Here is a 27,061-nt window from a genome sequence, read left to right on the forward strand (position 1 = left end):
TTGACAGACACAAATTCATGTTCATGTCAACCCTCTCTCCTGCCTAGCACCGTTTGTACATATTGCCAGAAAATCCACCTCTCAACCACAGGAGAAACCATGCAAGCGCTCCCTCTTTGTGAGGATGTTTTCATGCCTGAGGAAGACTTCCAAAAAATCCTCCTGCTGCAAGACCTTGTAGAGGAATGTATTAGTCTTATTATACTAATGTTATTGTAGCTTGTCTTTTTTGAATCTATCTAATACCACAAATGTGGCAACATTCTAGTTATTCATTCTATTAGTCATGAAGCCAAAATAAGCACAAATTACAGCTTCTGTCCCCAACCCTATATATGAAATCACACATAAAAATGGCACAAATCAATCACACTATTTATGTACAATATGAGAGAGAACATGTTAAAGGCAAAGTGCAGTAAAAAATGATTTTCCTGTGTTTTATGTATTTCCACACACTTTCAGCATGACAGCGGTTTGAAAAGACTGAAATTTCAGCTGGTGGGATAGAGTTTTGGCCTGCCTGGTGAATAGACCAATAAGAAAGAGAGTTCCAAACCTCTCTGCAAATAACAGCTAGCTTTCAGTTTCTCTCTCCACTCAGATGACTTCCAGACAGTCCTAGCAAAAATCTTGCTTGAGAAATTGCTCTTTACCAAGAAGTTATTCTTTTTTGACCATTTTAATTGAAAACAATCACAGTAAGGTACTTAATTGCTAAACAGAAATGTGATATTGAGATAAAAACAGCTGCACTGGACCTTTAAGAGCTTTCCACTCTATGATGCTTGAAACATTTCAAATAACATGTCTGTCCATGGTGATGGTGAGACCGAGACACACAGTTGCATGTGGATCTCATGATGCCTTTAATTCAGTAAGTCACAACAATATAGAATTGCACAGCATCTTCACATTGTCCCAGAGGGCATACACAAACTGCCAAAGACAGTCTTCACAGCTGCCCTGTATATACAAATAATTAAAAGCCTTTGAAAAGTAAAATACAGTCATAAATACAAAAAGAGAAAAAGAAAATGTACAAACTTCATTCATTTTTAGTTCCCATGGTTTATGTCCCTAATATGTTCCATTATATACAAGATTAGTTTTATTAATATATATCGCTTGGGAAAATACATTTCCATCTGTCCCTCATATTCACGTCTTGATAAGGCCCTCTAGAAAGTCTTTCTCCACCATCTCCTCAATGTTCTGCCGTGCCCGGCTCCAGAACACTTTCTGGCTCTCCAGCTTGCCCTCCTTGTTGGGGAAGGAGTTGCCAGAGTGGCTAGGGGCGGTGGTGTGGGTGGGGCCATTGCGGCTGCTGGCCTTACTGTTGAACACCTGACTGAGCAGGTTGAAGAAGGGGAGGAGCTGCTCCATGCTGCGGATCATGTAGAGTGTCAGGGTGAGGTGGCCCCGTTCCCAGGACAGAGTACGCAGGGAACAGTCCTCCTCTGGGTTCTTCTATGGACGAATGGATGGAAACAGACGACAGCAGAATGAGCAAAAAGTTGTGACTTTATACAGCTATGAATATGTTATATTTACATTACAGTTCAAAAGTTTGGGGTCACTTAGAAATGTCCGTGATTTTGAAAGAAAAGCAATTTTTTTTGGTCCATTAAAATATCAAATTGATCAGAAATACAGTGTAGACATTGTTAATGTTGTAAATCACTATTATAGCTGGAAACGAAAAGGACAGCATCCCAGAGTCGCCTCTTCACTGTTGACGTTGAGACTGGTGTTTTGTGGGTACTATTTAATGAAGCTGCCAGTTGAGGACTTGTGAGGCGTCTGTTTCTCAAACTAGACATTTTAATGTACTTGTCCTCTTGCTCAGTTGTGCAGCGGGGCCTCCAACTCCTCTTTCTATTCTGGTTAAAGCCAGTTTGCGCTGTTCTGTAAAGGGAGTAGTACACAGTGTTGCACGAGATCTTCAGTTTCTTGCCAATTTCTCACATGGACTAGCCTTCATTTCTCAGAACAAGAATAGACTGATGAGTTTCAGAAGAAAGTTCTTTGTTTCTGGCCATTTTGAGCCTGTAATTTAACCCACAAATGCTGATGCTCCAGATACTCAACTAGTCTAAAGAAGGCCAGCTTTATTGCTTCTTTAATCAGGACAACAGTTTTCAGCTGTGCTAACATAATTGCCAAAGGTTTTTCTAATGATCAATTAGATTTTTAAATGAAAAAACTTGGATTAGCTAACACAATGTGCCATTGGAACACAGGAGTGATGGTTGCTGATAATGGGCCTCTGCACGCCTTTGTACTGTAGATAATTCCATTTTTATTTTTTTTATTTTAAATCTGCGGTTTCCAGCTACAATAGTCAAATACAAAATCACTAACAATGTCTACACTGCATTTCTGATCAATTTAATGTTATTTTAATGGACTTTTTTTTGTGATTTTCTTTTAAAAAACAAGGACATTTCTAAGTGACCCCAAACTTTTGAACGGTAGTGTATGTGCTTTGTTGGTGTGCCATTATCTGACTGGATTGTCTGCCAGAATTTTTCTAACATTTTCATTTTTTAAATATATTTTTTTACACAAATTAAGTACAAAACCTGCTGGAACACACTGTTCAGGCTACAGATGACATTTACATTTCTCAAGTTTCATTTTTGTTGTCACTTGGGGAAAGCGCTCTGATTGGCTCAAGGGTGTGAAGCTATTCCTGACGCTCCTCCAAGATTCTACATGTTGAATCGTGAAAAGACTGCCATCACTCTCGACCACCTGGCAGGTGGCCCCTGGAACACACCGTGTGGGACTGCACCTGATGTTCGCCCACTGATAGCCTTCAGGAAAGATTTTCAGCCTGCTGTGTCCAGGCTCTTACACTGCTGGCCTTAGGGGTACAGTAAGTTGTCCCAAATGTCAGTAATAGCTCAAGTTACCATGGTCATTGGGATTGGTCATTTTTTACTAATGTGGGTCATTGTCCAACCTTGCACACATTGCTCTGAAGGTAGACCAGAGCAGTTACCTTGGCTCGTTTCCTCAGCAGCTTGGCTAGTCGGACAACATAGGGTTTGAACTCTCGCTGGTGGGTCCCCTGTCGTCTCACCTCCAGGCCCGAGTCATCAGATGCCTCGGGGATAAAGGCCCAGCGGTACCTGGGAAAGAACACAGCCAATGCCCAAACATTACACACACATGAACCTTTTCACACATCTGAGCAAAAAACACACAATTTATGAGGGAAAGGACAAAGTGACAGGAAAATATATGAGCCATCACTGAATGATTTCGTTCAGTACGATAGTGCAAAAAGTCTTGAGGATCTCATTGGGTAAAAGTGTTGCAACATACTTTAATGCGTTGTGAAACACAATCTATGTGCTTGAACCTTTTATATAAATATAAATGAAACAGTACAGTGTGCACTACAGCCTTCAGATAAATGTACTGCATGGGAGTGTATGAACCCAGGCAGGAGTAGTGGGTTAGTACACACATCTGGAACTGGGGCAGGCTCTCTGAGGGCAGTGCCAGGGCCAGGTCCAGCAGTTTGCAGGCAGACAGGTAGAGGTTGAGCCAGCGCTGGCTGTTGTAGGAGGTGGAGAAACCGTTCCCTCCAGAGTAGGTGGTCTCCAGGCCAGCCACCGATGGACCTGACGTCCTACAGGTCAAACCCAGATGGAAACATGACCAATGCATACACACAGCATAGACTCAAGACAGTACGGAGCCGTTTCCTGGACACAGATGAAACCTAGCCCTGGACTCCATTGAACATGAGCATCTCCATTGAACATGCTTTTACATTTCAGGTCTATTCTTAATCTGTGTCCAGGAAACCAGCCCTACAAAGTCACCCAGGTTGAAGATAACATTGGTAGTGGATGTTTCCCCCACCATACATTCTAAAGCGCGTTGAGCACCTGAAAACTCGATAAATCCAATCCATCATCATCAAGTCACATTTCTATGGCAGGAAAAACACACACTCTCATTGTCATGTATTAATCAATGTCCACTCCCATTTGGTGGACTGACAGTTACCTTGACATGTCCTCGTCTGCAGTAAGCTCCTGCTCCATGAGTAAAAAGACCTGAACCTGAGAGGGAGGAAACACATCAGTAAATAGGAGAAGGATTATATATAACAATCTATTATCTTGGTCGACGATCTATAGTACAGTAGTTTGAGACAAAGGGGATGACAACCACAACTCGGCAATCGAAAAGTATTGCAAGAATAACAGTGGGGCTTACTTATCCAAACAAGACACTCAATACTTGATTTAAAAAGCCTACATTATCTTGGAAATTCTATCGTAGGCCTTCCTCCGGCTGTTCATCGGCAGTTGTCGCTTGTGTGTGTGTGTGTGTGTGTGTGTGTGTGTGTGTGAGACTAAGTGCGTACATTTTTTTGTGGTGTATGTTTGTAGCGTGCTCTTGTGTCTCTCACCAGTTCAGTGATCATGGTGGGCCACAGTGAGGTGAGGTGTTGAGGAGACATGCGCAGCAGTAGAACTCTGAAGAACAGGAACACCTGGGCATGGAGGATGGGCACCTGGGGCAGACGCAGACTCTCCACCAGCCGCTCTGATAGGGGAGCACACACACACTCATAAGTCAATACTCCATCGCTGTGTGTGTGTGTAAATATTTGAAAACAGAAGGATGTGTGTGTTTATTTCTTAGAGGCGTGTGTGTGTGTTGGTAAGCAGGGGTATGTGTTTGTGTGCATGCCTGTCTGTATGCTGTCTGCATGTGCATGTTTACCCTGTATGTCAGGTAGGTATTTCTGGTACTGGTCCACCTCGCTGCTGTAGATGGTGAAGGCCAGGCGTTTGAGCAGCATTGCTCTCTGCTCCAGCTCTGCGTCTCGGTTAGAGAACAGATTCAGAGAGCTGCTCTGAGCCACCGCCACACGAGCTGCAGACACACGCACGTTAACTACTATACTAAATCCAAATCAAATTTTATTTGTCACATACACATGGTTAGCAGATGTTAATGCGAGTGTAGCTAAATGCTTGTGCTTTTAGTTCCGACAATGCAGTAATAACCAACAAGTAATCTAGCTAACAATTCCAAAACTACTACCTTATAGACACAAGTGTAAGGGGATAAAGAATATGTACATAAAGATATATGAATGAGCGATGGTACAGAGCGGCATTGGCAAGATACAGTAGATGGTATTGAGTGCAGTACATACATATGAGATGAGTATGTAAACAAAGTGGCATAGTTAAAGTGGCTAGTGATACATGTATTACATAAAGATGCAGTAGATGATATAGAGTACAGTATATACGTATATATATGAGATGAATAATATAGGGTATGTAAACATTATATTAGGTAGCATTGTTTAAAGTGGCTAGTGATATATTTTACATCAATTCCCATCAATTCCCATTATTAAAGTGGCTGGAGTTGAGTCAGTGTGTTGGCAGCAGCCACTCAATGTTAGTGGTGGCTGTTTAACAGTCTGATGGCCTTGAGATAGAAGCTGGTTTTCAGTCTCGGTCCCTGCTTTGATGCACCTGTACTGACCTCGCCTTCTGGATGATAGCGGGGTGAACAGGCAGTGGCTCGGGTGGTTGTTGTCCTTGATGATCTTTATGGCCTTCCTGTGACATCGGCTGGTGTAGGTGTCCTGGAGGGCGGGTAGTTTGCCCCCGGTGATGCGTTGTGCAGACCTCACTACCCTCTGGAGAGCCTTACGGTTGTGGGCGGAGCAGTTGCCGTACCAGGCGGTGATACAGCCCGACAGGATGCTCTCGATTGTGCATCTGTAGAAGTTTGTGAGTACTTTTGGTGACAAGCCGAATTTCTTCAGCCTCCTGAGGTTGAAGAGGCGCTGCTGCGCCTTCTTCACGATGCTGTCTGTGTGGGTGGACCAATTCAGTTTGTCTGTGATGTGTACGCCGAGGAACTTAAAACTTACTACCCTCTCCACTACTGTTCCATCGATGTGGATAGGGGGGTGTTCCCTCTGCTGTTTCCTGAAGTCCACAATCATCTCCTTAGTTTTGTTGACGTTGAGTGTGAGGTTATTTTCCTGACACCACACTCCGAGGGCCCTCACCTCCTCCCTGTAGGCCGTCTCGTCGTTAATCAAGCCTACCACTGTTGTGTCGTCCGCAAACTTGATGATTGAGTTGGAGGTGTGCGTGGCCACGCAGTCGTGGGTGAACAGGGAGTACAGAAGAGTGCTCAGAACGCACCCTTGTGGGGCCCCAGTTTTGAGGATCAGCGGGGTGGAGATGTTGTTACCTACCCTCACCACCTGGGGGCGGCCCGTCAGGAAGTCCAGTACCCAGTTGCACAGGGCGGGTTTGAGACCCGTTTAAATGTTTTCCTCACGTCGGCTGCAGTGCAAGGAGAGTCTGCATGTTTTGGTTGCGGGCCGTGTCAGTGGCACTGTATTGTCCTCAAAGCGTTCAAAAAAGTTATTTAGTCTGCCTGGGAGCAAGACATCCTGGTCCGTGACGGGGCTGGTTTTCTTTTTGTAATCCGTGATTGACTGTAGACCCTGCCACATACCTCTTGTGTCTGAGCCGTTGAATTGAGATTCTACTTTGTCTCTTTACTGTCGCTTAGCTTGTTTGATTGCCTTGCGGAGGGAATAGCTACACTGTTTGTATTCGGTCATGTTTCCGGTCACCTTGCCCTGATTAAAAGCAGTGGTTCGCTTTTACTATAACAGTTCCAATATAATATCTACCTGTAGAGCTCACATACAACTATACACATAAATTATATACACACAGAAATGCTCATTTAGAAAAATCAGGCTACTCAATTATACTTACTCATTAGATCTCTAAACGTGGTTTTGTCGTGGGTCATAAGATGGTCAATGATGGCTCTCCAACTGGAAAATACAGGAGAGGACTTCAGATAGAATCCTATTATATGAAGCACATAACAAAACTACACAATCCCCGTGCCCCATCGTTCCCCTCCCCCACACACTCAACAATGCTCAACTCACTGGCTGACACAGGACGAATCCATCTGGAAAAAGGTGTGGTCCATGAAAAGGTCGAAGGCTTCTTTCTTCCAGGCCCGCCGGGTGTACTGGTACCCACTCAGGCTGCTCAGCAGCTGGATACACGCCCGGTAGCTGGGGGCGTTGTGGGCACTGCCAGGGAAGAGGCCACAGAGACACACTGCACATTAGAGATAGGACCCAGATATGACCTGACCAGGAAATACTAGGCCCTAGTTATACAGCTTGGGAGTGTTTCCTTGGCAGATCCCATGGGCATGTTATTTCGTGTTAACTGAGGACCTGGGCGTGCTCTAGGCTCTAGTGAAGGAGTGTAGTGTATTGGCTGGTCCATCCTTACCTGTGGTTGCGGAGGTAGGGCACAACATAGTGCATAATGTTCACCAGTAGAGGGATCACCCTCTCCTTCTCGTCACTGTAGAACACCATGTCTAGGAGATGGGCCAGCACCTGACAACACACAATCACTACTATCAATACTCTGCACTGTTCAGATAGGATACATGACAAAAGCGTACTACACTAAAAAGTCATAAGACTTAGCACTACAGCAGACATCAACCGACCAATAAACACCAATGCACTGCAATGAGTAAAACGGGTCACATGAGAGTGACATAAGCCTAAACAACGGAGAGGGAGGTCTGTTTATAACACTAAAGCAAGAGAGGCACACTTAGAGCCTCCAGTTTCTATCTGGCTTCAGCAGCAACAGTGTCCAGGGAAGAATGTATTGCTTTGCTAATAATGATTGAGGTTGGGCCTGGGGGAGGGAGAGCTGATCGTAAATCAGCTGAGTGAGAGTAGACTGTGTGTGGGTCCTAATAGCAGAAGCAAGGCTGTTGGTAGCCGCGAGTGGAGAGGATGCACAGACGGATGGACACAGACCGACAGACAGACGGCCAGACAGTGCGCTGGGTGTTTTACCTCCGCTAGCAGTGTGAGGGCGTGAACGCTGTACACAGATGGAGTAAAACTGGACGCCTCCATCACTGTGAGCATTAGATCTGAAACACACACACCATTAGTGACATATCATACCCAGCACACACACATGCAGACACATGCTGTTTGTGTGCACGATCAAATATCCACACTAACATAATGTACCCCTTTGAATGCATTCCCAATACATTGGGTCATTCTAAGTGGTATGATAGTGTGGATATTGAAAACACAGCCATACATTTAGTCACACAACAAACACCTCTAATCTGCACATTCCTGATTAAGGTTGTGTTCATTAGGGACCAAACGGAAGAAAACTGACTGAAACAGGGAGAGACTACCCTGGACTTGTCCAATAAGAATCCGGTGCCCCAATGATCACGAAGCTGACATATTGTACACAACTAGCACAGAGAGCCAGGGTCCTCTCATCAGTCCTACCCTCTACGTCTTGCTCCAGGCTAGTCCCGTCCACCATGATCTGTGGTGAGGCCTTGACCTCCAGGTTCCTCCTCAGCCAGGTGGTCTGCTCCAGAGAGGAGCCTGCGATGGTGCCGATGGCCTCCACCACCTTGTGGGTCACATCCTGCACACACACACGGTGAATAATCATACTGGCTTCATTACAATAACCATACTACCATACCACTTAAATAAAATGCATGCCCAATACACTGCTTCAATCTAATCGGTATGCTGGGGTAAATAATGGAACGGAAGTCTTGAATTTGATTTATTTGGGTAAAAACATATTCAGCAATAGGTACATTGTATTCCCAGGGGACAGCACTTAAAAGTATTATTCAAAACACTTGAATCAAAAGTGGTCCTCGATGGGGCTTTTACCTCGATTAATATGATCTTATCTAGAAGATAAGAATTGTGAATTATGTCATCTTAAAGACAGAAGAATAGTGAATCCTTTTGCATGGGACTGAGGCTTACCTGCAGCTCCCGCTGGTCCTTCTTGCTCTCTAGGTTTGGGTTCTTGAGGATGAACTCATTCAGAACTCTGGGGAAGAGACAGATGGATAGGTTAGTCTGGTGGCTGCGTATGTAAAGGGTACATAAGGGGAAGAGAGTGATGGTGTAAGTAAGAGAGGGCAGTGTCTCAGAGAGCGTTGTAAAGCGCAGTTATACCAAAAACTACAGAGTAGTAAGGAATCGCAGAGCTCTCCTCCTTTGTGGGTGTAGCTTCCAAGCAACAGGCTCACAACATCACGTTGGATATTGGCATATACAGCACAGTGCCAAAGCTAGCTTGCAAGACTCTCCCTCCTCCGACTTGATTATTAGCTAATTATAAACTGTGTGGGTCGAGCCCTGAATGCTGACTGGCTGACAGCTGTGGTATATCAGCTGCTCTAATTACTTTGGTAAGCAGTTTATAATATCAATAAGGCACCTGGGGGTTTGTGGTATATGGCCAATATACCACGGCTAAGGGGTGTGTCCAGGCACTCCACGTTGTGCACAAGAACAGCCCTTAGCCGCGGTATATTGGCCATATACCCCACCTCCTCGGGCCTTATTGCTTAAATGTATATTTAACTAGGCAAGTCAGTTAAGAACAAATTCTTATTTACAATGACTGCCTACCCAGGCTGTCTGTCTCTGTGTCTGTGTCTGTGCGTGTGGTCTAACCCCAGTATGAGGAACTGTCCAGGAGCAGGCAGCCCCAGCTGTATAGAGTCCTTCAGCAGTGCCAGCAGAGACGGCCAACTGTCCACCAGACTGGACACAGGGATCCTACATAGACAGACAAGAAGGACACAGTCACAAACAATGTTCTAATGATGGGTCAAGTACTCATTTAAGTAAGACACCTGTATAGACAGTTTAGTAACAATAATAGTAAAGCTACAGAACTCAATGAATTGGACTAACAAAATTCAGGGGTTTTATCTGAATTGAACTCGATTTTATTCTACATGCTCAACACACTTGACATAACAAAAATGTCAAACTAAACATGACATCACATGAACTAAACTACCAAAGAGGGAAAACTCAGATGGTACACGTCTTCCAGGCATGGATCGTCTTAGGATCACATATATTTGCTACTTAGGCTTAACACACTTGACAGACAGGCGGAGGTCTGTTGGTCTCACCTCTGAACATAGGCATAGAAGAACTGCAGCATGCACACCTCCAGAGACAGATGCTTCTACGGCGAGACGGTGAGAAAGAGGGAAGACGAGTGAGAGAGGGAGAGAGAGGGTTGAGGAAGAGGTAACACTGGACAGAACTACATTTAATTAGAAAATAATGAGGCCGTGGCAGGGAAGCTGCCAATTTACTTTGATATACTGTAACAATAAGATGGCATCTGTCCAATGTAACAGTAACAGAGGACCTGCATTAGGGTGAATTAGGACTAATGGAAGCAGGAGGCTAGGAGTCGTGCAGCTTTAAATATAGTCATAAACTGTAACAAGGTTAGAGTAGCACAGTGTGATCTAAGCATATGTATTGGGACACTAATTTGCTTTATTTTAATGGTAAAACAGAGCATGTCAGTTTAGATTCCAGGCTATTGGGAGACCGCAGCACCAACCTTCTCTTTGGCGATGGCCGGCGGCTGCTTCAGGACCTCTTTGACCGTCTGCATCACGGTCTCGGTACGCATGGCGCTGACCGACCGCACCAGCTCCACCAACAACAACTGCTCCTCACTGGCAGTGGGGATGACCTACACACACACACACACACACACACATGCGCGAACATGGACACAGGCAGGGTAAGAGACCTCGGCGCACCGCCATTAACCACACTAATAACCCAAAATGTAGGTGTTTAGTAACGGTTTCTACCATGTTGATTTCTGGAGCTTACCTTGTAAGAGGCAGTGGTCTTGACCTGCTTCCTCTCGTTCCACACGTAGGCGATAGCTGCCATGAAGTGGGCTCCGTGGTTCATGGAGATGGGGCCTAGCAGCTCCAGGATCTGCTGACGCAAGTTCTGAAGAGAAAGAGGAAAGATTGAGCGCTCTATGTAGTGCCAGAAATAAGACCAGGCCGACAGGCAGTGGACGGTCCATTCTCCTTGAACAATGTGCGAGTCCTGGGGAAACCCACATGTTGTGCAGGCTTTTGTTCCAGTCCAGCGCTAACGGATGCTTAGTCAAATCCTCAAATCAGGAGTACCACACAGTACTGCACACTCTGTAGGGTCCTTAGGAGCAATATAGTTAAGAGCTAGTAACATAAGCAGTTTGCTGCATCCACTATAACACATGCTAAACTAAGTACACCCCCCCCACTGATCTAGGTATCAACTACAGGTACTCTTTTCACAGTATCGTGTCGACCTAGACCAAACTGATGGCTATTATTACATTGTCCATTTCAGCTCAGTTATAGCAACTATGGATGGATGAGTGAGTAATCAGATCAGCTCAGTACAGCTTGGTTTAGCTCGCCTTAGTTCGATTCAGTACTGTGAAAAGGCTTAGGGTCAGTGTGTAACCGCAGTACCTTGGTGGATCCCAGGTTGATGTTGGAAGTGGATACAGCGGAGGCGGCAGCTGGCCGGTCTGTGTTGTCGGCCTGGTACAGGACGCTCCACAGCAGGGTGACAGAGGACATGATGGTGTGGAGGATGGACAGGATCCCTGAGCGAGCCTCCGCCAAGTGCTTCTGGTCCACACTCACCTGCAGCTGAGAGGCGACAGGGACATGGAGATACAGTCACTAGTGAAAGTCTACACACCCCATTGCAGTCTTCACGTTTATCTGCCTTAAAATTACATCTAAAAAGAGATTACATCCAATTTTTTTCCTCTACCAATATACTCAACCTACCCCACATTTTCAAAGTTAAAGAAAAATTATAGAAACATTAACAAATTAATACAAAAATGTAAAAGGAAGATGTATTGATTGTGTATGTCCTCACACCCCAGAGTTAACATTTGGTGGAAGCAACATTGGCAGCCAAATTTTCACAAAATTGCTCAAGCTCAATCAATGTGGTTGGGAGTCATTGTTGGATAGCAATATTAAAATCTTGACTCTACATTTTCAAGCAGATTTTCAAGTCAGGACTGAGACTGGACTATTTAGGAACACTCACCACCTCTTAGAAAGCCATTCTGGTGTGTCTTTGGCATTAAAGCTTGTGTAATTGTTACATTGAAAAATAAAACTCTATCCCAGGGTTTGGTTTTCAGAAGACTACGTTGGGTTTCCCGCTAACTTTTTACCTGGGCTTTGCTTCTTTCATATTTATTTTGATCATGACAAACTCCCAAGTCCCTGCCGGTGACAAGCATACCCATAACTTGATGCTGCTACCACAATAGCCATGATAATAGCAATCACTGTTTGAATATTGCTGTCCATCAATGACTCCCAACCAAATGTACTGAGCTAGAGCAATTTTGTCAATAACAATGGATATATGTTGCCCTAAGTGCAAAGTTGGTAGAATCTTCTTCAAAATGATTTACAGATGTAATGGCTGCCAAAGGTGCTTCCACCAAGTATTAACTCTGGGGTGTGAAGACAAACGCAATCATGACATCTTAGTTTTTTATTTATTAATTTGGGAAAAAGTCCAATCATTTTCTTTCACTTTGAAAATGGTGTAGTAGGTTGTGTAGATTTGTACAGAAAATGCCATCCTTCTTAGATACATGTGTGCAATATAAACAAAGGTCTATCGATGTGTAAATAAGTGACATCGGCATTAAATCAATGCAGATATGACATGTCTGTCTACTTGGCAGTGCAGTGCGGCTGACTAGCGCCCTCACCTGGTGGTACTGGGAGGATGGGTCCAGTAGACAGTAGTGGATGATAGCTGTCACTCCTTCCAGTACTGTTAGAATCAAATCTGGGGGGATGCACAGGGCCATCCACTGAGGTCTGGAAGAGGGATAGTGGGGAAAGTATAAATTAATAGTCATCATTTGGTATAAAAAACTATTTTGCCATAAACAATTCATGTTGTCATAGAATATACAATAACAATTTAGAATCCACAAAGGCATTAGTCAAAAGGTGGGTAATTGAGGAAACTGCTGGTCAAGAGAGACATCTTGTGGCAGCATCACTTACCTAACTTCTTACAAACATTCCCTCTGCTACAAATCAGCTGTAAATCTATTGCCTTGGATATGCACTTAAATTAACCAATTCATCCTCATACAAATATTTCACTTTACTCAGCTAGGTTCATCCAATTGGCGACAGATTTTCAGATGAATACTCAAAAATCTGCATAAAAGAATATGCGCATTTTCCCACCAAACTGACTTGTGAATAAAAAGCACTACGTGATGACGTAGAGAACATAAAAAGGTATCTTTCTTTCTTCTTAAAGGGATGGTTTGAGATTTTGTGAATGAAGCCCTTTATCTACTTTCCCAGAGCCAGATGAACTTGTGGATACCATTTTTATGTCTCTGTTTGCAGTTTGAAGGAAGTTGCTAAGTAACATTAGCGCAATGACTGGAAGTCTATGGGAACAGCAAGCATGCTAGGTGTTCCTGTAGACTTGAAATCATTGCGCTAATGCTAGTTAGCATTGGCTCACGAAACTACCTCTAACTTCCTTCATACTGGATGCAGAGACAGACATAAAAATGGTATCCACAATTTCATCTGATTTTGGGGAAATAGATAAAAGGGCTTCACTGCCAAAATCTTGAAATATCCTTTTAAATTTGTACCGAATAGAAACCTATAGTTCAATGTGAATTCATCTCATTTTCAACTGTACCGATGGTTTTGTCACAAAAACTGTTTGCGTTAAATAGCAAATGTGCCCACTATGGTCTTGGCAGGTGCGCTCTAGACAACAGTTTGCAAATACAGTGCGGGCTGTATTTAGGCTAGCCTATATGATGATATTATTATGGATAAGAGCGAGATTCTTTTTTATTTATCAAATGGCAGGCAAGCCTCGATTATCACGTCACCAGAATAAGACCATTGATATTTATTGTAAAGGCACATCGAGCTCATCCCTGTGCACTTTCGCAAACTTTTGAAGTTCATCATAACTTATTTAATCTGTCGCCTAATAAACTGCATGTCGCAGTGGGAGGACCACACAAAATATAATCACGTATAATGGCAGGTAGCCGCCCCATGTGCAACCGAAAGGTTGCAAGATGGAATCCCCGAGCTGACAAGGTAAAAATCTGTTGTTCTGCCCCTGAACACTGTTCGTAGGCAGTCATTAAACATTTAAATGTGTTCCTAACTGAGTTGCCTAGTTAAATAAAAGGTACAATAAAAGCGTTTCCACTGCCATTTCTTGCATAATTAGCCAAATTTTACTGACACCATGTCGAATCAACAAATTGTCCCCCGACATTTATGAAATGCTCTCAAAATGTCCTGTTTCCATTAGCCCGGTCGTGACATTTTTTTTGCATCAGGTAATTAATTGAATGGTTGGATGGAAACCTGATTACTGACAATCTGCTTGCAGTTGCCTTCACACCAGATCCTGGAACAACAATTTTCCCAGTTTTACATTTAAGTTATTTAGCAGACACTTTTATTCAGAGTGACTTACAATCAATCAGCGCAATCAAATAAAGTAGGTAGACCTAAAACACACACATTAACATTGCATGTAAAAAACCTTCCAATATAGCCACTATCCCATTGTACTGTGGACTACAAAGGAAGCAGTGGTGTGGTTTTACAATGGCTAACCAGGACTGATGGATAGATGTGTGGATATGGATGTCTCAGTACCGTTTCAAAATGCCTAGCCCATATGGGCTCATAAGAAACTATCCTATAGCAGTTACCTGGTGTCTGTGATGGCGGTCTCATAGCGGTACTGCTGAATGAGGTTGTCCAGGTTCCTACAGAGCTGCAGTGTGACCGAGGCCACCACCCTGCGCAGTACCTTGCCCATGTAGGGCAGCGTGGCCGTGATCAGGCCGATCCACTGCGGGTGCATCTTACACGCGTGGTGCTGGTGCAGCGCCCGGATCACCGCACACAGGAACATGCCCTGCGCCGTGATAGGCTGCCCGTGAAGGTACTGCAGCGACGTCATTGGCTGCTGTGGGTTCATGTGCTCCACCTCACCTCCCAGCAGTTCGAAGCCCGTCCCTGCCCCGCTACCCGTCCCTAATGTTACAACCCCTAATGTTACACCCCCCGGGACGACCACGGGCCCCCCGTCGCCACCCTCCTCGGCGGGCACTAGGACCCTGTGCTCCAGCACCACCAGGCTCTGGAGAAGCCTCAGCAGCTGGGACTGAACGGCGCTGCAGCCGTCCATCTGATCTTCTGAGAGGTTGATTACGCTGTCCTCTGAGAGACCCTCCTCCTGGGAGGCCACGTTGACGCCGGCCGCCCGCTGCTCGTGCCACTTCTGGGCCGAGAAGATGGAGGAGAGCAGGCAGTGGAGCACCACCTTCTGGACCTTACACTTGGACAGCACGTCACTGATGAAGCTGGCGAAGCCTTTGGCCGAGCCGCCAGTCACCTTGGACAGCTCGCTGAAGAGAAGGGTGAGGACCTCCAAGCTGGTCAGTTGCATGGCCCGGTTGCCCGCCAGGTCGGTGGCGGCCGTGCCCACGTGGGCAGAGTAATAGGAGCGCAGGAAGTAGAGGCAGAGGGAGATGATGATCTCTAGGAACATGGCGCAGCGGAACGAGTGGGAGTGGCTGTCCTGGGAGATGGGGCAGTAGAAGTCCTTACCTGGGAGGAGGTGGAGATAGAACATCGCATTATTTTATGTGGTCTTTATCTGTGTTTCTATGCATAAAAAAATGTGACTTGCCCATGACGGAGACGCGGTGGCGTGCCAGCAGGTTCTGCAGCAGTGACAGCTGGGGCGTGTAGGTGTTGTTGATGCTGGTGGTGGAGATGGCATCCACGAAGTCCGATGGCGCTGCCCGCAGCATGGCGGCGATGGCTGAAAGGGCGTGCAGTGTGCGGGATGAGTCGTACAGCTGCAGGTAGAGCAGCACGTGTTGGTAGAGGGGGTGGATGTTGAACTGAGGCGGCGAGGCGGAAGCTCTACGCTCCACTCTCGCGTTGGGACCATTTCCCCCGCTCACCCCTCCGCCCCCACTCGGCGAGCTGGTGTCACTCTCGATCTCGGACACCTCACCTTCTCCGCAGCTGTACCAATTCTCCAGATCCAGGCTGTCTCCGAAGAAGATGCTGGGCAGCCGGAGCTTCTCGGCCTGCAGGGCCTTCCTCAGCCTCTCCTCCTCCTTCCTCTTGCTCTTCTTCACCTTGGGCTTGGCGCCGGGGGACTTGTCTTGCAGACGCTCCATGATCTTACCCTTGAGGCTGAGCTGGGTGCTGCTGTGGGAGCGCTTACGGGCCCGCAGGTCCACGACGTCCAAGCGGAGGTTCTGGTCGTGAGGGGAGGCCGGGCCCGAGCTGTCCGGCAGGGTCACGATGGAGGGGGACGAGCTGTGGCGAGTGATGCCCTCGCGGTGACTCTCCCACTCCTCCCCTGTCTGGTCCGGTGGGGTGACATGGAAGAACCCCAGGGTGCCTCCCGCTAACATCTCGAGGCGGTGGGAGGGGGCGTGGGGGCCCGAATCGAGACGAAGACCAGCCTGCGTGTCTGATGAGGAGCTATCTGAGTCCGTTTGCGCCCACGCTTCAGGGGGGGACGGCGTTTCAGGTGGCCCCTCATCCTCTCCCAAACTCACCACCCTGTCTATCAACTCATTTAACACCGACAACACAACCTCGTCTAGTGAATCCTCCTCATCAGCAACCATACTGTCTGACTCTATAAGGACAGGGACTTGGTCAGATCCTAATCCGTTCACTGTGCTGCAGGTGCCGTCTGGCTCATCGAAGCTACCATTGTCTATGGAGGAGGAGTGGGAGCCGCTGAACTCAGAGCCGTGGAGGTGGGGTTCCCCCTGCTGGTCAGGAGGATGGTAGTCACCGCTCAGCGCCAGGTTCTCACTGCTCAGGCTGAGCAGAGACAGGCTGTCACTCAGAGGGTTGACTGTCAGGCAGAAGGGCTCCATGTCGCTCAACGGCAGCCCTCGGAGCCCTGACTTCAAAGAGTCCCCTGGCATCTGGTTGAAGTCTGAGAGAAGAGGATGTGTGACATACTGTTTATGCAAATAAATTACAGAGTCGAAATGAACCTTGAACTAGATTCACTCCAAACCAATGTTCACCAAACTACATTGACCCTTTAGAGCTATAGACTTTTCTTCCAGCCCAACATTATACAATCATGAGATGAGTGTTGAATCTATTAGTGCTGGGCTGGAACAAAAGCCTGCAGTGCTCTGTATCTCTTCACGACCATGGCTGTCCTGTCTACCACCATTCTAACCCGTGTCTCCCCTATACTCACTGTCAGAGATTCCCGAGTCTCTCATGTAGATGGGTTCTGAGGGGTCCTGTTCGGCCTGGGGGTTGTGGTTAGGGAACGCCTGGGCCCAGTGGCGCTGGGCCTGGACGCGCTGGATGGACACACGGTGGGTCTTGGGGTGCAACAGCAGCAGCAGGAGGGGCTCCAGGACCCGGGCGATGTCGTGCCTCTGGAGCACCTGGTTGAGCCAGGCCCGGCCCACTGCGCTGGCTGACGCATCCCAGTAACTTAGACTGTCCAGCATGATGAACAGAGACCTGAGAGAGAGAGAGAGAGAGCGAGCAAAGAGAGTGAAAGCAAAGAGAGAGAGAGAGAGAAAGCAAAGAGAGAGAGAAAGCAAAGAGAGAGAGAGAGAAAGCAAAGAGAGAGAGAGAGAAGAGAGAGAAAAGAGAGAGAGAGAGCAAAGAGAGAGAGCAAATGCTGAGTTTCAGACTGCCGTTGATAAAGAGAGAGCAAAGAGAGAGCAAGAGATCGACAGAAGCCACGCCGGCAGTCATGAGTCATGACCGCAGTCAAAATCCAAGTGACTGCTGAGTCACAGTAATCTCCTCCTATTCTCCGCTCTGTAGTTGATGCATTAGTAGTACCCAACTCGCTAACGGCCTGGTACTCAGCACTCGATTGTCTCTAATCAGTCTGGCATCAATTCAAATGCATCCAAAATTCACATCAAACATTTCAAGACTGAATTATAAGAACCTGAATGATGAGGATAACTGGTGATGGCGGGAGTCCTACATCTTTATCAACGGCAGTCTGATTATTTTGGGGTGGGTGTTTGGGAATATCATGCTTGCGAAACTCAGCATTAGTCCCCATTGGTTAACCTCGCTGATTAATTCAAAGCATTTAAGACGTCACATGCAGAACCCTCATATGCATATTAGAGCTTATGCATATGCATAAGCCTAGCCTATATGAATCCAAGCCAAAAAAAAGACTGAATTAAAATAATTACAATAAATACATATAGTTCTGTCTAAACCTATATAAGCCTATCTTAAAGCTTATACATACACTGAGTGTACAAAACATTAAGGACACCTCCTCTTTCCATGACAGACTGACCAAGTAAATCCAGGTGAAATCTATAATCCCTTATTGATGTCACTTGTTAAATCCACTTCAATCCATGTAGATTAAGGGGAGGCGACAGGTTAAAGAAGGACTTTTAAGCCTCAATATTATAGAGCCATGGATTGTGTATGTGTGCCATTCAGAAGGTGGATGGGCAAGACAAAAGATTTAAGTGCCTTTGAACGGTGTATGGTAGTAGGTGCCAGGCGCATCGGTTTGTGTCAAGAACGGAAACACTGCTGGGGTTTTCACACTCAACAGCTTCCCGTATGGATAGAGAATGGTCCACCACCCAAAGGACATCCAGCAAACTTGACACAAATGTGGGAAGCATTGGAGTCAACATGGGCCAGCTTCCCTGTGGAACACTTTCAACACCTTGTAGAGTCCATACCCCGATGAATTGAGGCTGTTCTGAGGGCAAAGGGGGGTGGGGGTTTACCATCGATGTTTCCGAATAGATTTCACTTGGTTTTCGATGTTGTGGGCTACTGTCCGTTCCCAAATTAAGCACTGGGTAGCTTGCAGGGTTAGGGTGGAGTCTGGCATACATGGTTTGAGCTGGTTGATGCATGGAGTGAAGGAAGTTCTTATAAGCCCATACATTTCTATACGCAATCCCGCTGTAGCCGACCCAGCATGATTGAAAAAGGAAGCACGGTAAAGGGCATCCTCCATTCCCTATTAGAGTGCATATGGATTACTTGTCCCCCCCCCCATACCCGACAATGGACATTGTAAATTGAAAAACAATCATTCACAGTTAAAGTTAGCTCTAAATCAAGTGCATAGGACCTCCATGTACGCACTCACTCAATAATCGTTTGGAGAAAATATCCTTTCTATATTATTCAACTAAGATCAATTGTATTCATACAACTCTAAAATTATATATTATAAAATAATGGTACGGGAATGAAGCATTTCTTGTCCACTCAATGAACTAGTCTACAGCTTAGGCTGCCATTGACATGGCGCATAGCCAGATCTATGCTATCCTGTTCCTCTGAAATATATTTAATACACATCATGTTTCTTAATGGATTTATTGTGATGATGTATATTAATAATCCACAGAGCGTCAATCTGAGTTACATTTTAAAAATCCCTATCAAAACCGGTCAGTTTACGCTAGAGACATGTTTATTTCGCATGGGCTGCATCTCAATCTGCGGAGGAAGGTGGCCGAGCTACAGCGGTGTTTGTCGGACCATGAGACATCCCCAAAATCGGTCTTCTCACAAGAAAGTCTGTAGCGTCCAAACGGTATGTGTGTGTGCGTGCGTGCGTGCGAGAGAGACCGACAGAAAAAGAGTATAAGATATGTATTACATTAATATATTAGCAGCTGTTCTGTCCACCCTTGATAAAACAAAGGATAAAACCAAACTTTTGAGTGGAGTGTCAGTAGAGAGGGAAAGCCTACCTGTCAAAGGTGCGGTTGAAAGGGGAAGACTTGGTGATGTTCAAGTCTCTGGTCAGATGCCAAAGCACAGAGAACTTCACATGGGCCTCAAGACGGATTTTCTGAAAGAAAAAAAACCCACAGAAATCGTGTGTGGATGCGTGTGTGTTGGAGCGTATTCCTTCAGGCATACAGAATTCTTACAAGCATACTGTGAAGCTGTGTGTGTGTTGGAGCGTATTCCTTCAGGCATACAGAATTCTTACAAGCATACTGTGAAGCTGTGTGTGTGTTCCTATGGGTCTGACGGCATATGTACTGAGCTGACCAACCTTGTCTCTGTGCATGAGCTGCTGGCTGATGACGTCCTCACAGATGCTGGAGGAGGGCACCAGGTTGTGGAGCTGGTAGAAGAGCTCCACACTGCGCTGGTGGTGCTGAGGGGTCCCCTCCCCCAACTGTCCCCACAGGATAAGGGCCACACTCTGAAGGGGTGAGGGGGAGAGAGAGAGTGTGTTAGAGAGAGATATAGAGTGATTTATTAGCATAGCATTTATCATGCTGAAAAACAGATTGATCAACATATAGTACCAGCCAACAGTTTGGACACACCTACTCATTCAAGGGTTTTTCTTTATTTGTGCTATTTTCTACATTGTAAAATAATAGTGAAAACTTTGAAATAACACATATGGAATCATGTAGTAACCAAAAAGAAAAAGTGATTTTATATTGGAGATTCTTCAAAGTAGCCACCCTTTCCCTTGATGACAGCTTTGCACACTCTTGGCATTCTCTCAACCAGCTTCATGAGGTAGACACCAGGAATGCATTCCAATTAACAAGTTTGTCTTATAAAAAGGTTAATTTGTGGAATTTCTTTCCTTCTTAATGTGTTTGAGCCAATCAGTTGTGTTGTGAAAAGGTAGGGGTGGTATACAGAAGATATCCCTATTTGGTAAAATACCAAGTCCATATTATGGCAAAAACAGCTCAAATAAGCAAAGAGAAATGACAGTCCATCATTACTTTAAGACATGATGGTCAGTTAATCCAGAAAATTAAGAACTTTGAATGTTTCTTCAAGTGCAGTTGCAAAAACCATCAAGCGCTTTGATGAAACTGGCTCTCATGAGGACTTCCACAGGAAAGGAAGACCCACAGTTACCTCTGCTGCAGAGGATAAGTTCATTAGAGTTACCAGCCTCAGAAGTTGCAACCCAAATAAATGCTTCAGAGTTCAAGTAGCAGACACATCCCAACATCAACTGTTCAGAGGAGACTGCGTGAAATCAGGCATTCATGGTCAAATTGCTGCAAAGAAACCACTACTAAAGGACACTAATAAGAAGAGACTTGCTTGGGCCAAGAAACACAAGCAATGGACATTAGACCGGTGAAAATCTGTCCTTTGTTCTGATGAGTCCAAATTTGAGATTTGTGGTTCAAACAGCTGTGTCTGTCAGACGCAGAGTAGGTGAACAGATGATCTCTGCATGTGTGGTTCCCACCTTGAAGCATGGAGGAGGTGTGATAGTGTGGGGGTGCTTTGCTGGTGACACTGTCAGTGATTTATTTAGAATTCAAGGCACAATTAACCAGCATGGCTACCACAGCATTCTGCAGCGATACGCCATCCCATCTGGTTTGCGCTTAGTGGGACTATCATTTGTTTTTCAACAGGACAATGACCCAACACACCTACAGGCTGTGTAAGGACTATTTGACCAATTGAGATGGTTTGGGATGAGTTGGACCACAGAGTGAAGGAAAAGCAGCCAAAAAGTACTCAGCATGTGGGAACTCCTTCAAGACTGTTCAAAAAACATTCCAGGTGAAGCTGGTTGAGAATGCCAAGAGTGTGAAAAGCTGTCATCAAGGCAAAGGGTGGCAACTTTGAAGAAACTAAAATATTAAATATATTTAGATTTGTTTAACACTTTTTTGGTTACTACATAATTCCATATGGTGTTATTTCATAGTTTTGATGTCTTTGATATTATTCTACAATGTAGAAAATATATATTTTTTTAAATAAGAATTACCCTTAAATGAGTAGGTGTGTCCAAACTTTTGACTGGTACTGTAAGTTTGTACTATTCATCATGCTGCAAAACAGATTTATGAATATGTTTCTACCATTTATCATGGTGAGCAATGGCAAAGAGATCTCAAAAGTTTCTTCCATTTATCATACTGAGCTACATTGTGTGTTCTCTGTACGGAACCACTTCTAAACATCTCAACAATATCAGATCCAAATAAGCCACAAATCTCTTCCCTGTCACTTACCTTAAAGAAGTCGGTCTTCTCTGCGATGTACTTTAGGATTCCCTGTGTGAGTGGTGGCCTGATCACCACAGCAACACGGCCCTGGCTAGGGCTCATGGGCTGGGTGGAGTCTGGGTTGCCACCAGCAATGCTGCCCTCGGCAGTGACCATGGCGACAGACTGGGTGAGGCCCACCAGGTCCATGACCAGGGAGATGGCCACGCCCTGGACGCTGAAGTCACTGGCCAGGCAGCAGGCGTCCATCAAGGTCTGCAACCACACGGCAGGACACACTTGCTCGCTGTCTGCAGGAGAGAATAGAAACGATACTATATTGAGAGAAGGGGAGAAGACATACAACAGTAAATAGCTGTAGTTCAGATGTGCTCATCTAACACAATGGGGAGAGAAGAGACCATATGTTTGACATACGGAGAAGGGTATAGGATTATCATATCAAACTGAAATGTAATTAAACGATTCTCCAGCCATAGTGAAGATCTGTTCATCTGAGCAGAGCCTGTTCTGTATCTCAAATGTGGTCAGTCAGTCTGTCTTACCAGTCTGCTCCTTAGGCGGGGGCGTGGACTTGAGGTTGCCCTCGGCGATGTAGACGGGGAAGCTGGAGCACTCCAGGAAGAGCTGGCAGGCGGCAGTAAAGGCCGCCAGACACTCCCTTTGCCCCGGCACCTCAACCACATCACGCCCGTTCTGCTGGGCGCCGCCCTCTGGTTCCGTTCGTACCACTTCGCTCCTCTCACCCCCAGATCCTTCTACCATCCCCGGGGTGATGTAAAGGGTGACCAGGCGGGAGAGGAAGTGCTGGAAATGCTCCAGGCAGCACTGCATGACAGGCTTGTCCTGCGGCTTGTTCTGGGAGGCTGGGAGGGAGCCGCTGCAGCCAGTCTTGAGGGAAGGCTGAGTGGGTAGTGCTGGTTCCTCAGAGTCCTGGTACTGGACAAAATCGGTGAAGCCACTCTCGGAGGAGCGACTACTGTTGGGTTTCTCCCCGTTCTCAAACACCTCGCCGCTGGGGAGCTCCAGAGTAGAGGGCAGGGACTTAGGAGAGAGAAAAGGAAGAAGAGAGGAGAAAGGAGAAGAGGTCAAACACCTCGCCGCTGGGGAGCTCCAGAGTAGAGGGCAGGGACTTAGGAGAGAGAAAAGGAAGAAGAGAGGAGAAAGGAGAAGAGGTCAAACACCTCACCGCTGGGGAGCTCCAGAGTAGAGGGCAGGGACTTAGGAGAGAGAAAAGGAAGAAGAGAGGAGAAAGGAGAAGAGGTCAAACACCTCACCGCTGGGGAGCTCCAGAGTAGAGGGCAGGGACTTAGGAGAGAGAAAAGGAAGAAGAGAGGAGAAAGGAGAAGAGGTCAAACGCAGACAGCACAGTTCCTAATAAATAACGGGGCCTGTTTTAGGATTGTCAGTGGGGACCAAAGTGCATCAGGTCAAGAGAAGAGCGCAGGTCTCTCAGGAGACAAGGAGGGAGAGGACTTCTAAGCACAGACACTCCCTGACAGACCCCCCCCACACACACACACCTTAGGCACCCACAGCGCAGACAGGGAAGTAGACAGCTGTTGCCCCAAACTGAACGGACTCCTTAACTACACCCTACATACAGCTCCCTCCCTGCATCATGCCAGCCAGCTTAGGACAGATCGACAGACAGCCCCACATTGCCATGCCACAAAACAGCCCCAGGGCTTTCCCAGCATGCAGTGCGGCAGGCTGAGGCTACACATTCTGGCGGCAGGACTCAGATGGCAAACTACGTCCTGTAAATGTCCCCAGGAGGGTAGCTGGAGAACAGGAGGAAGGGAGAGGGGGGAGGATGGATAGAGCTGAAGGGAGGGAAGGAAACCTTCCACTCCAATGGAGCAGACATACCCAAGGGGAAACCCTTCCTCTGAGAGAAAGAGGGGCTCAGCTGTTTGTTAGTTATCACTTGTGTGTGTGTCTCTATGTGCCCCCTCCCTTGCACCTCTCCCTGGCCTCTACCTCTAGCCTAGGAGTCGGTCAACTTTTAGTCAAGCCTTACTGAGCACTGAAACACTCTACCAGACCGCCAGGTAACAGACAGGGGGACAAAGATAGTTGACTGATCCCAGCTTCTAACACCTCTGTCTGGGGAAAGGGGAGGGACAGTTCTCCAGCTCCCCTCCAGTCCTGGAGAGGGGACCACCCAGACAAATTGAGGGGGTAGAGGGGTGGGGGCCAGCACTGGGACCAGGGGACACCATGAGGGACTTGGATGGTTGTTTATGTTTTTGAGGGCTAGGGAATGAGGCCAAACTGCTGTCATCTCTGCTAGGTCAACAACAGAGAAGCCCTGCTCTGATGATTTTATTTGGCAGGAAGTGAAAGAAGTGACATGTGTACTATCAAAGGTAGTCAGACATCAGCTAGGAACTGAAAAATTGACAAAGTTTTCATTTTCAAAGTGAGAATCAATGAATGTGGGCGTGTTAGGGGGTTGTATGTTTGCCTTTGAACATCCGCTTGACAATGAAAAAAGGCAAAACCGATTTAACACTGTTCAGAGATAAAAGGAACGGTGTTATTTTATGATCAACCAAATGCTCAGGGACAATTTGCTAAAGCAAACTGTGTAAAGGCAAGGTAGAACTCGGAAGACAACAGGATGCTTTCAGACTTGGCAGAGGTGATGACTGAAGCTCATTCATCATCACCAATGCTTTACGGGATCAAATGTAACTGGGTTAAAAGCGTAAATCAGGATAGACCAGTTGCGTTTTTCATGAAAAAGTAGCCTACAGATTATCCTTATTACCTGGGAAATGTCTGCACGAAATATTGATTCATCATACATTTAAGCATTTATTTTACATATGCATACAATCATGAAAAAAAACCTCAAACATAAACAACAAAAGCTATAGAATATGCTCTGTAAGAACCAAGGTTAATCTAACTCGTATAGGTGTCCCGGGCTGGGGCACCATCTCAGTATTTCTCACCCGTTTCTCCTCCTTAGCAGAGACTGTGGAGGCGAGGGGGCCCGTGGGCAGGGACAGGGGGGACACCAGGGGGGGCTGCACCTTGCTGAGGATCTTAGAGCAGAGGCGCAGGCAGTGGGTGAGCTCCCCAAGGCCCAGGGCCGGGAGGTGAGAGGTCAGGGCAGAAACCATGCGCAGCAGAAGCTGGGGAAGGTGCTCCGTCTGGATCTCTATGTAGGTCTCCTGAAGGGAGGAGGAAGAGGAGGGTGAGAGGGCTCTGGAGAATAGGGTCGCCACTCGCCTGGGGATGGACATTAGATTTCTAGATTAATCCGGTACGATGCATCACATTACCTGATTTGTGTTTTAACTGTAAATTGACCCTGTCAAATAAACGTAATAAAATAAAAAGGCAGCATCAAGCATATCTGAGAAAGCTCTTTTTGGAGCTTGATGTAATTCAAATCCAATTCCGAATCTATATAGTTATTTATTATTATTAGTTATCAGTACAACGCTTGTGTTTAACCTCTCAATTCTTTAAAATTAGTCGACACATTAGAGAAACTGTATACCATTACCATGGCTTTGTAGGCATTTCCAGAATAATCTGTGGTTGTTTTGGACCCAGAACCGCGTCCAACGATTTGGGGGGGTACCCCCGCCCCAAGGAGGTAAAGGGGGATACCCTGTCAGTTGTATAACTGAATGCAATAAACTAAAATGTGTCTGAATACTTACGTCAATGAGATATATTTCTGTATTTCATTTTCAATAAATTTGCAAAACATTCTATAAAACATGTTGCCACTTTGTCATTATGGGGTATTGTGTGTAAATGGGTGAGAGAAAAAAATATTTAAACAGCAAAATGTGGAATAAGTCAAGGGGTATAAATACTTTCTGAAGGCACTGTATATCATTCCAGCAAGACAAAAAATGAAGGCATGGCACGTTGCCCCCCCACGCCCAAAGAAAAAAAATGAACTCAAATTATTATTTTTTTGCCTGCTGCATCTCGGGCTCTGTAGTAGTCACACTGTTTTTCTTTATCAGAATCCAACAGTTCTTACCTTCCGAACTGTACTAAGCATGTGTTTGTAGGACTTACAGTTTTGAAACATACAAATGTACAGTGCCTTCAGAAAGTATTCACACCCCTTTTTCCACATTTTGTTGTGTTACAGCCTGAATTGAGATTGTGTCACTGGCTAGGACTAGGGAGTTTTTTGGTTTGTTAATCAAAAGTAAATGGAATATAGCTAGGCACAGACAAAACCATAGAGGAAAGCCTGGCTCAGTCTGCTTTTAGAAATGTTTACAGGTCTAAAAGCAGACTGAACCAGAAAATGTCTTGAGTCAATAAGTATTCAACCCTTTTGTTACGGAAAGCTTAAATACATGTAGGAGTATAAATCTGCTGAACAAGTCACATAAGTTGAATGGACTCACTGTGTGCAATAATAGTGTTTAACATTGTTTTTTAAACGATTACCTCATCTCTGTACCCTACACACACAATTATCTGCAAGGTCCCTCAGTCCAGCAGTGAATTTCAAGCACAGATTCAACCACGAAGACCAGGGAGGTTTTCCTATGGTTCGCAAAGAAAGGCACCTCAAGCTCACATTGAATATCCCTTTGAGAATGGCGTCAGTTATTCATTTTACTCTTCGGATGGTGGTATCAATATACCCAGTCACTACAAAGACATAGGTGCTCTTCCAAAATCAGTTGCAGGAGAGGAAGGAAACCTCAGGGATTTCACCATGAGGCCAATGGTGATGTTAAAATAGTTACAGTTTAATGGCTGTGAGAGGAGATAACCGAGTGTGGCTCAACAACACGAACATAAATCCAAAATACTAAAGCTTGTACAAAACATAACTATTCCAAAGCATGCATCCTGTTTTCAATAAGGCACTACTAATACTGCAAGAAATGTGGCAAAGAAATTAACTTTCTGTCCTGAATACAAAGTGTTATGTTGGGGGCAAATCCAACAAAATGCATCATGTTATGGACAAGTGAGTTTCTTGGGGGATAAAAATAAACAGAATATAGCTAGGCACA

At 45.7% G+C, this 27,061-nt stretch overlaps 1 protein-coding gene across 4 annotated transcripts in view; it reads right to left on the bottom strand.

Annotated features, from left to right (window-relative positions):
- Positions 1–852: 852 nt before the first annotated feature.
- LOC112223153 (protein dopey-1) overlaps positions 853–27,061 on the bottom strand; it is a 37,282-nt gene continuing 11,073 nt past the window's right edge. For all 4 annotated transcript variants that reach the window (XM_024386163.2, XM_024386161.2, XM_024386162.2 and 1 more), the window contains 26 exons: positions 25,010–25,231; positions 22,592–23,090; positions 22,053–22,336; positions 20,093–20,245; positions 19,782–19,882; positions 17,261–17,535; positions 15,704–16,984; positions 14,718–15,621; positions 12,705–12,816; positions 11,425–11,607; positions 10,784–10,909; positions 10,503–10,637; positions 10,057–10,112; positions 9,587–9,691; positions 8,888–8,954; positions 8,384–8,528; positions 7,922–8,001; positions 7,335–7,444; positions 6,977–7,126; positions 6,795–6,856; positions 4,753–4,905; positions 4,436–4,572; positions 4,027–4,082; positions 3,479–3,643; positions 3,008–3,137; positions 853–1,470 (listed from right to left, as the gene is read on the bottom strand). In XM_024386163.2, the coding sequence (XP_024241931.1) occupies positions 1,162–1,470; positions 3,008–3,137; positions 3,479–3,643; positions 4,027–4,082; positions 4,436–4,572; positions 4,753–4,905; positions 6,795–6,856; positions 6,977–7,126; positions 7,335–7,444; positions 7,922–8,001; positions 8,384–8,528; positions 8,888–8,954; positions 9,587–9,691; positions 10,057–10,112; positions 10,503–10,637; positions 10,784–10,909; positions 11,425–11,607; positions 12,705–12,816; positions 14,718–15,621; positions 15,704–16,984; positions 17,261–17,535; positions 19,782–19,882; positions 20,093–20,245; positions 22,053–22,336; positions 22,592–23,090; positions 25,010–25,231 (6,000 nt within the window). In that variant the 3' untranslated portion in view covers positions 853–1,161. The remainder of the gene's footprint in view (positions 1,471–3,007; positions 3,138–3,478; positions 3,644–4,026; positions 4,083–4,435; positions 4,573–4,752; positions 4,906–6,794; positions 6,857–6,976; positions 7,127–7,334; positions 7,445–7,921; positions 8,002–8,383; positions 8,529–8,887; positions 8,955–9,586; positions 9,692–10,056; positions 10,113–10,502; positions 10,638–10,783; positions 10,910–11,424; positions 11,608–12,704; positions 12,817–14,717; positions 15,622–15,703; positions 16,985–17,260; positions 17,536–19,781; positions 19,883–20,092; positions 20,246–22,052; positions 22,337–22,591; positions 23,091–25,009; positions 25,232–27,061) is intronic.

This window comes from Oncorhynchus tshawytscha, linkage group LG23 (assembly GCF_018296145.1).
Source record: "Oncorhynchus tshawytscha isolate Ot180627B linkage group LG23, Otsh_v2.0, whole genome shotgun sequence".
In the NCBI taxonomy this organism is placed as follows: Eukaryota; Metazoa; Chordata; class Actinopteri; order Salmoniformes; family Salmonidae; genus Oncorhynchus; species Oncorhynchus tshawytscha.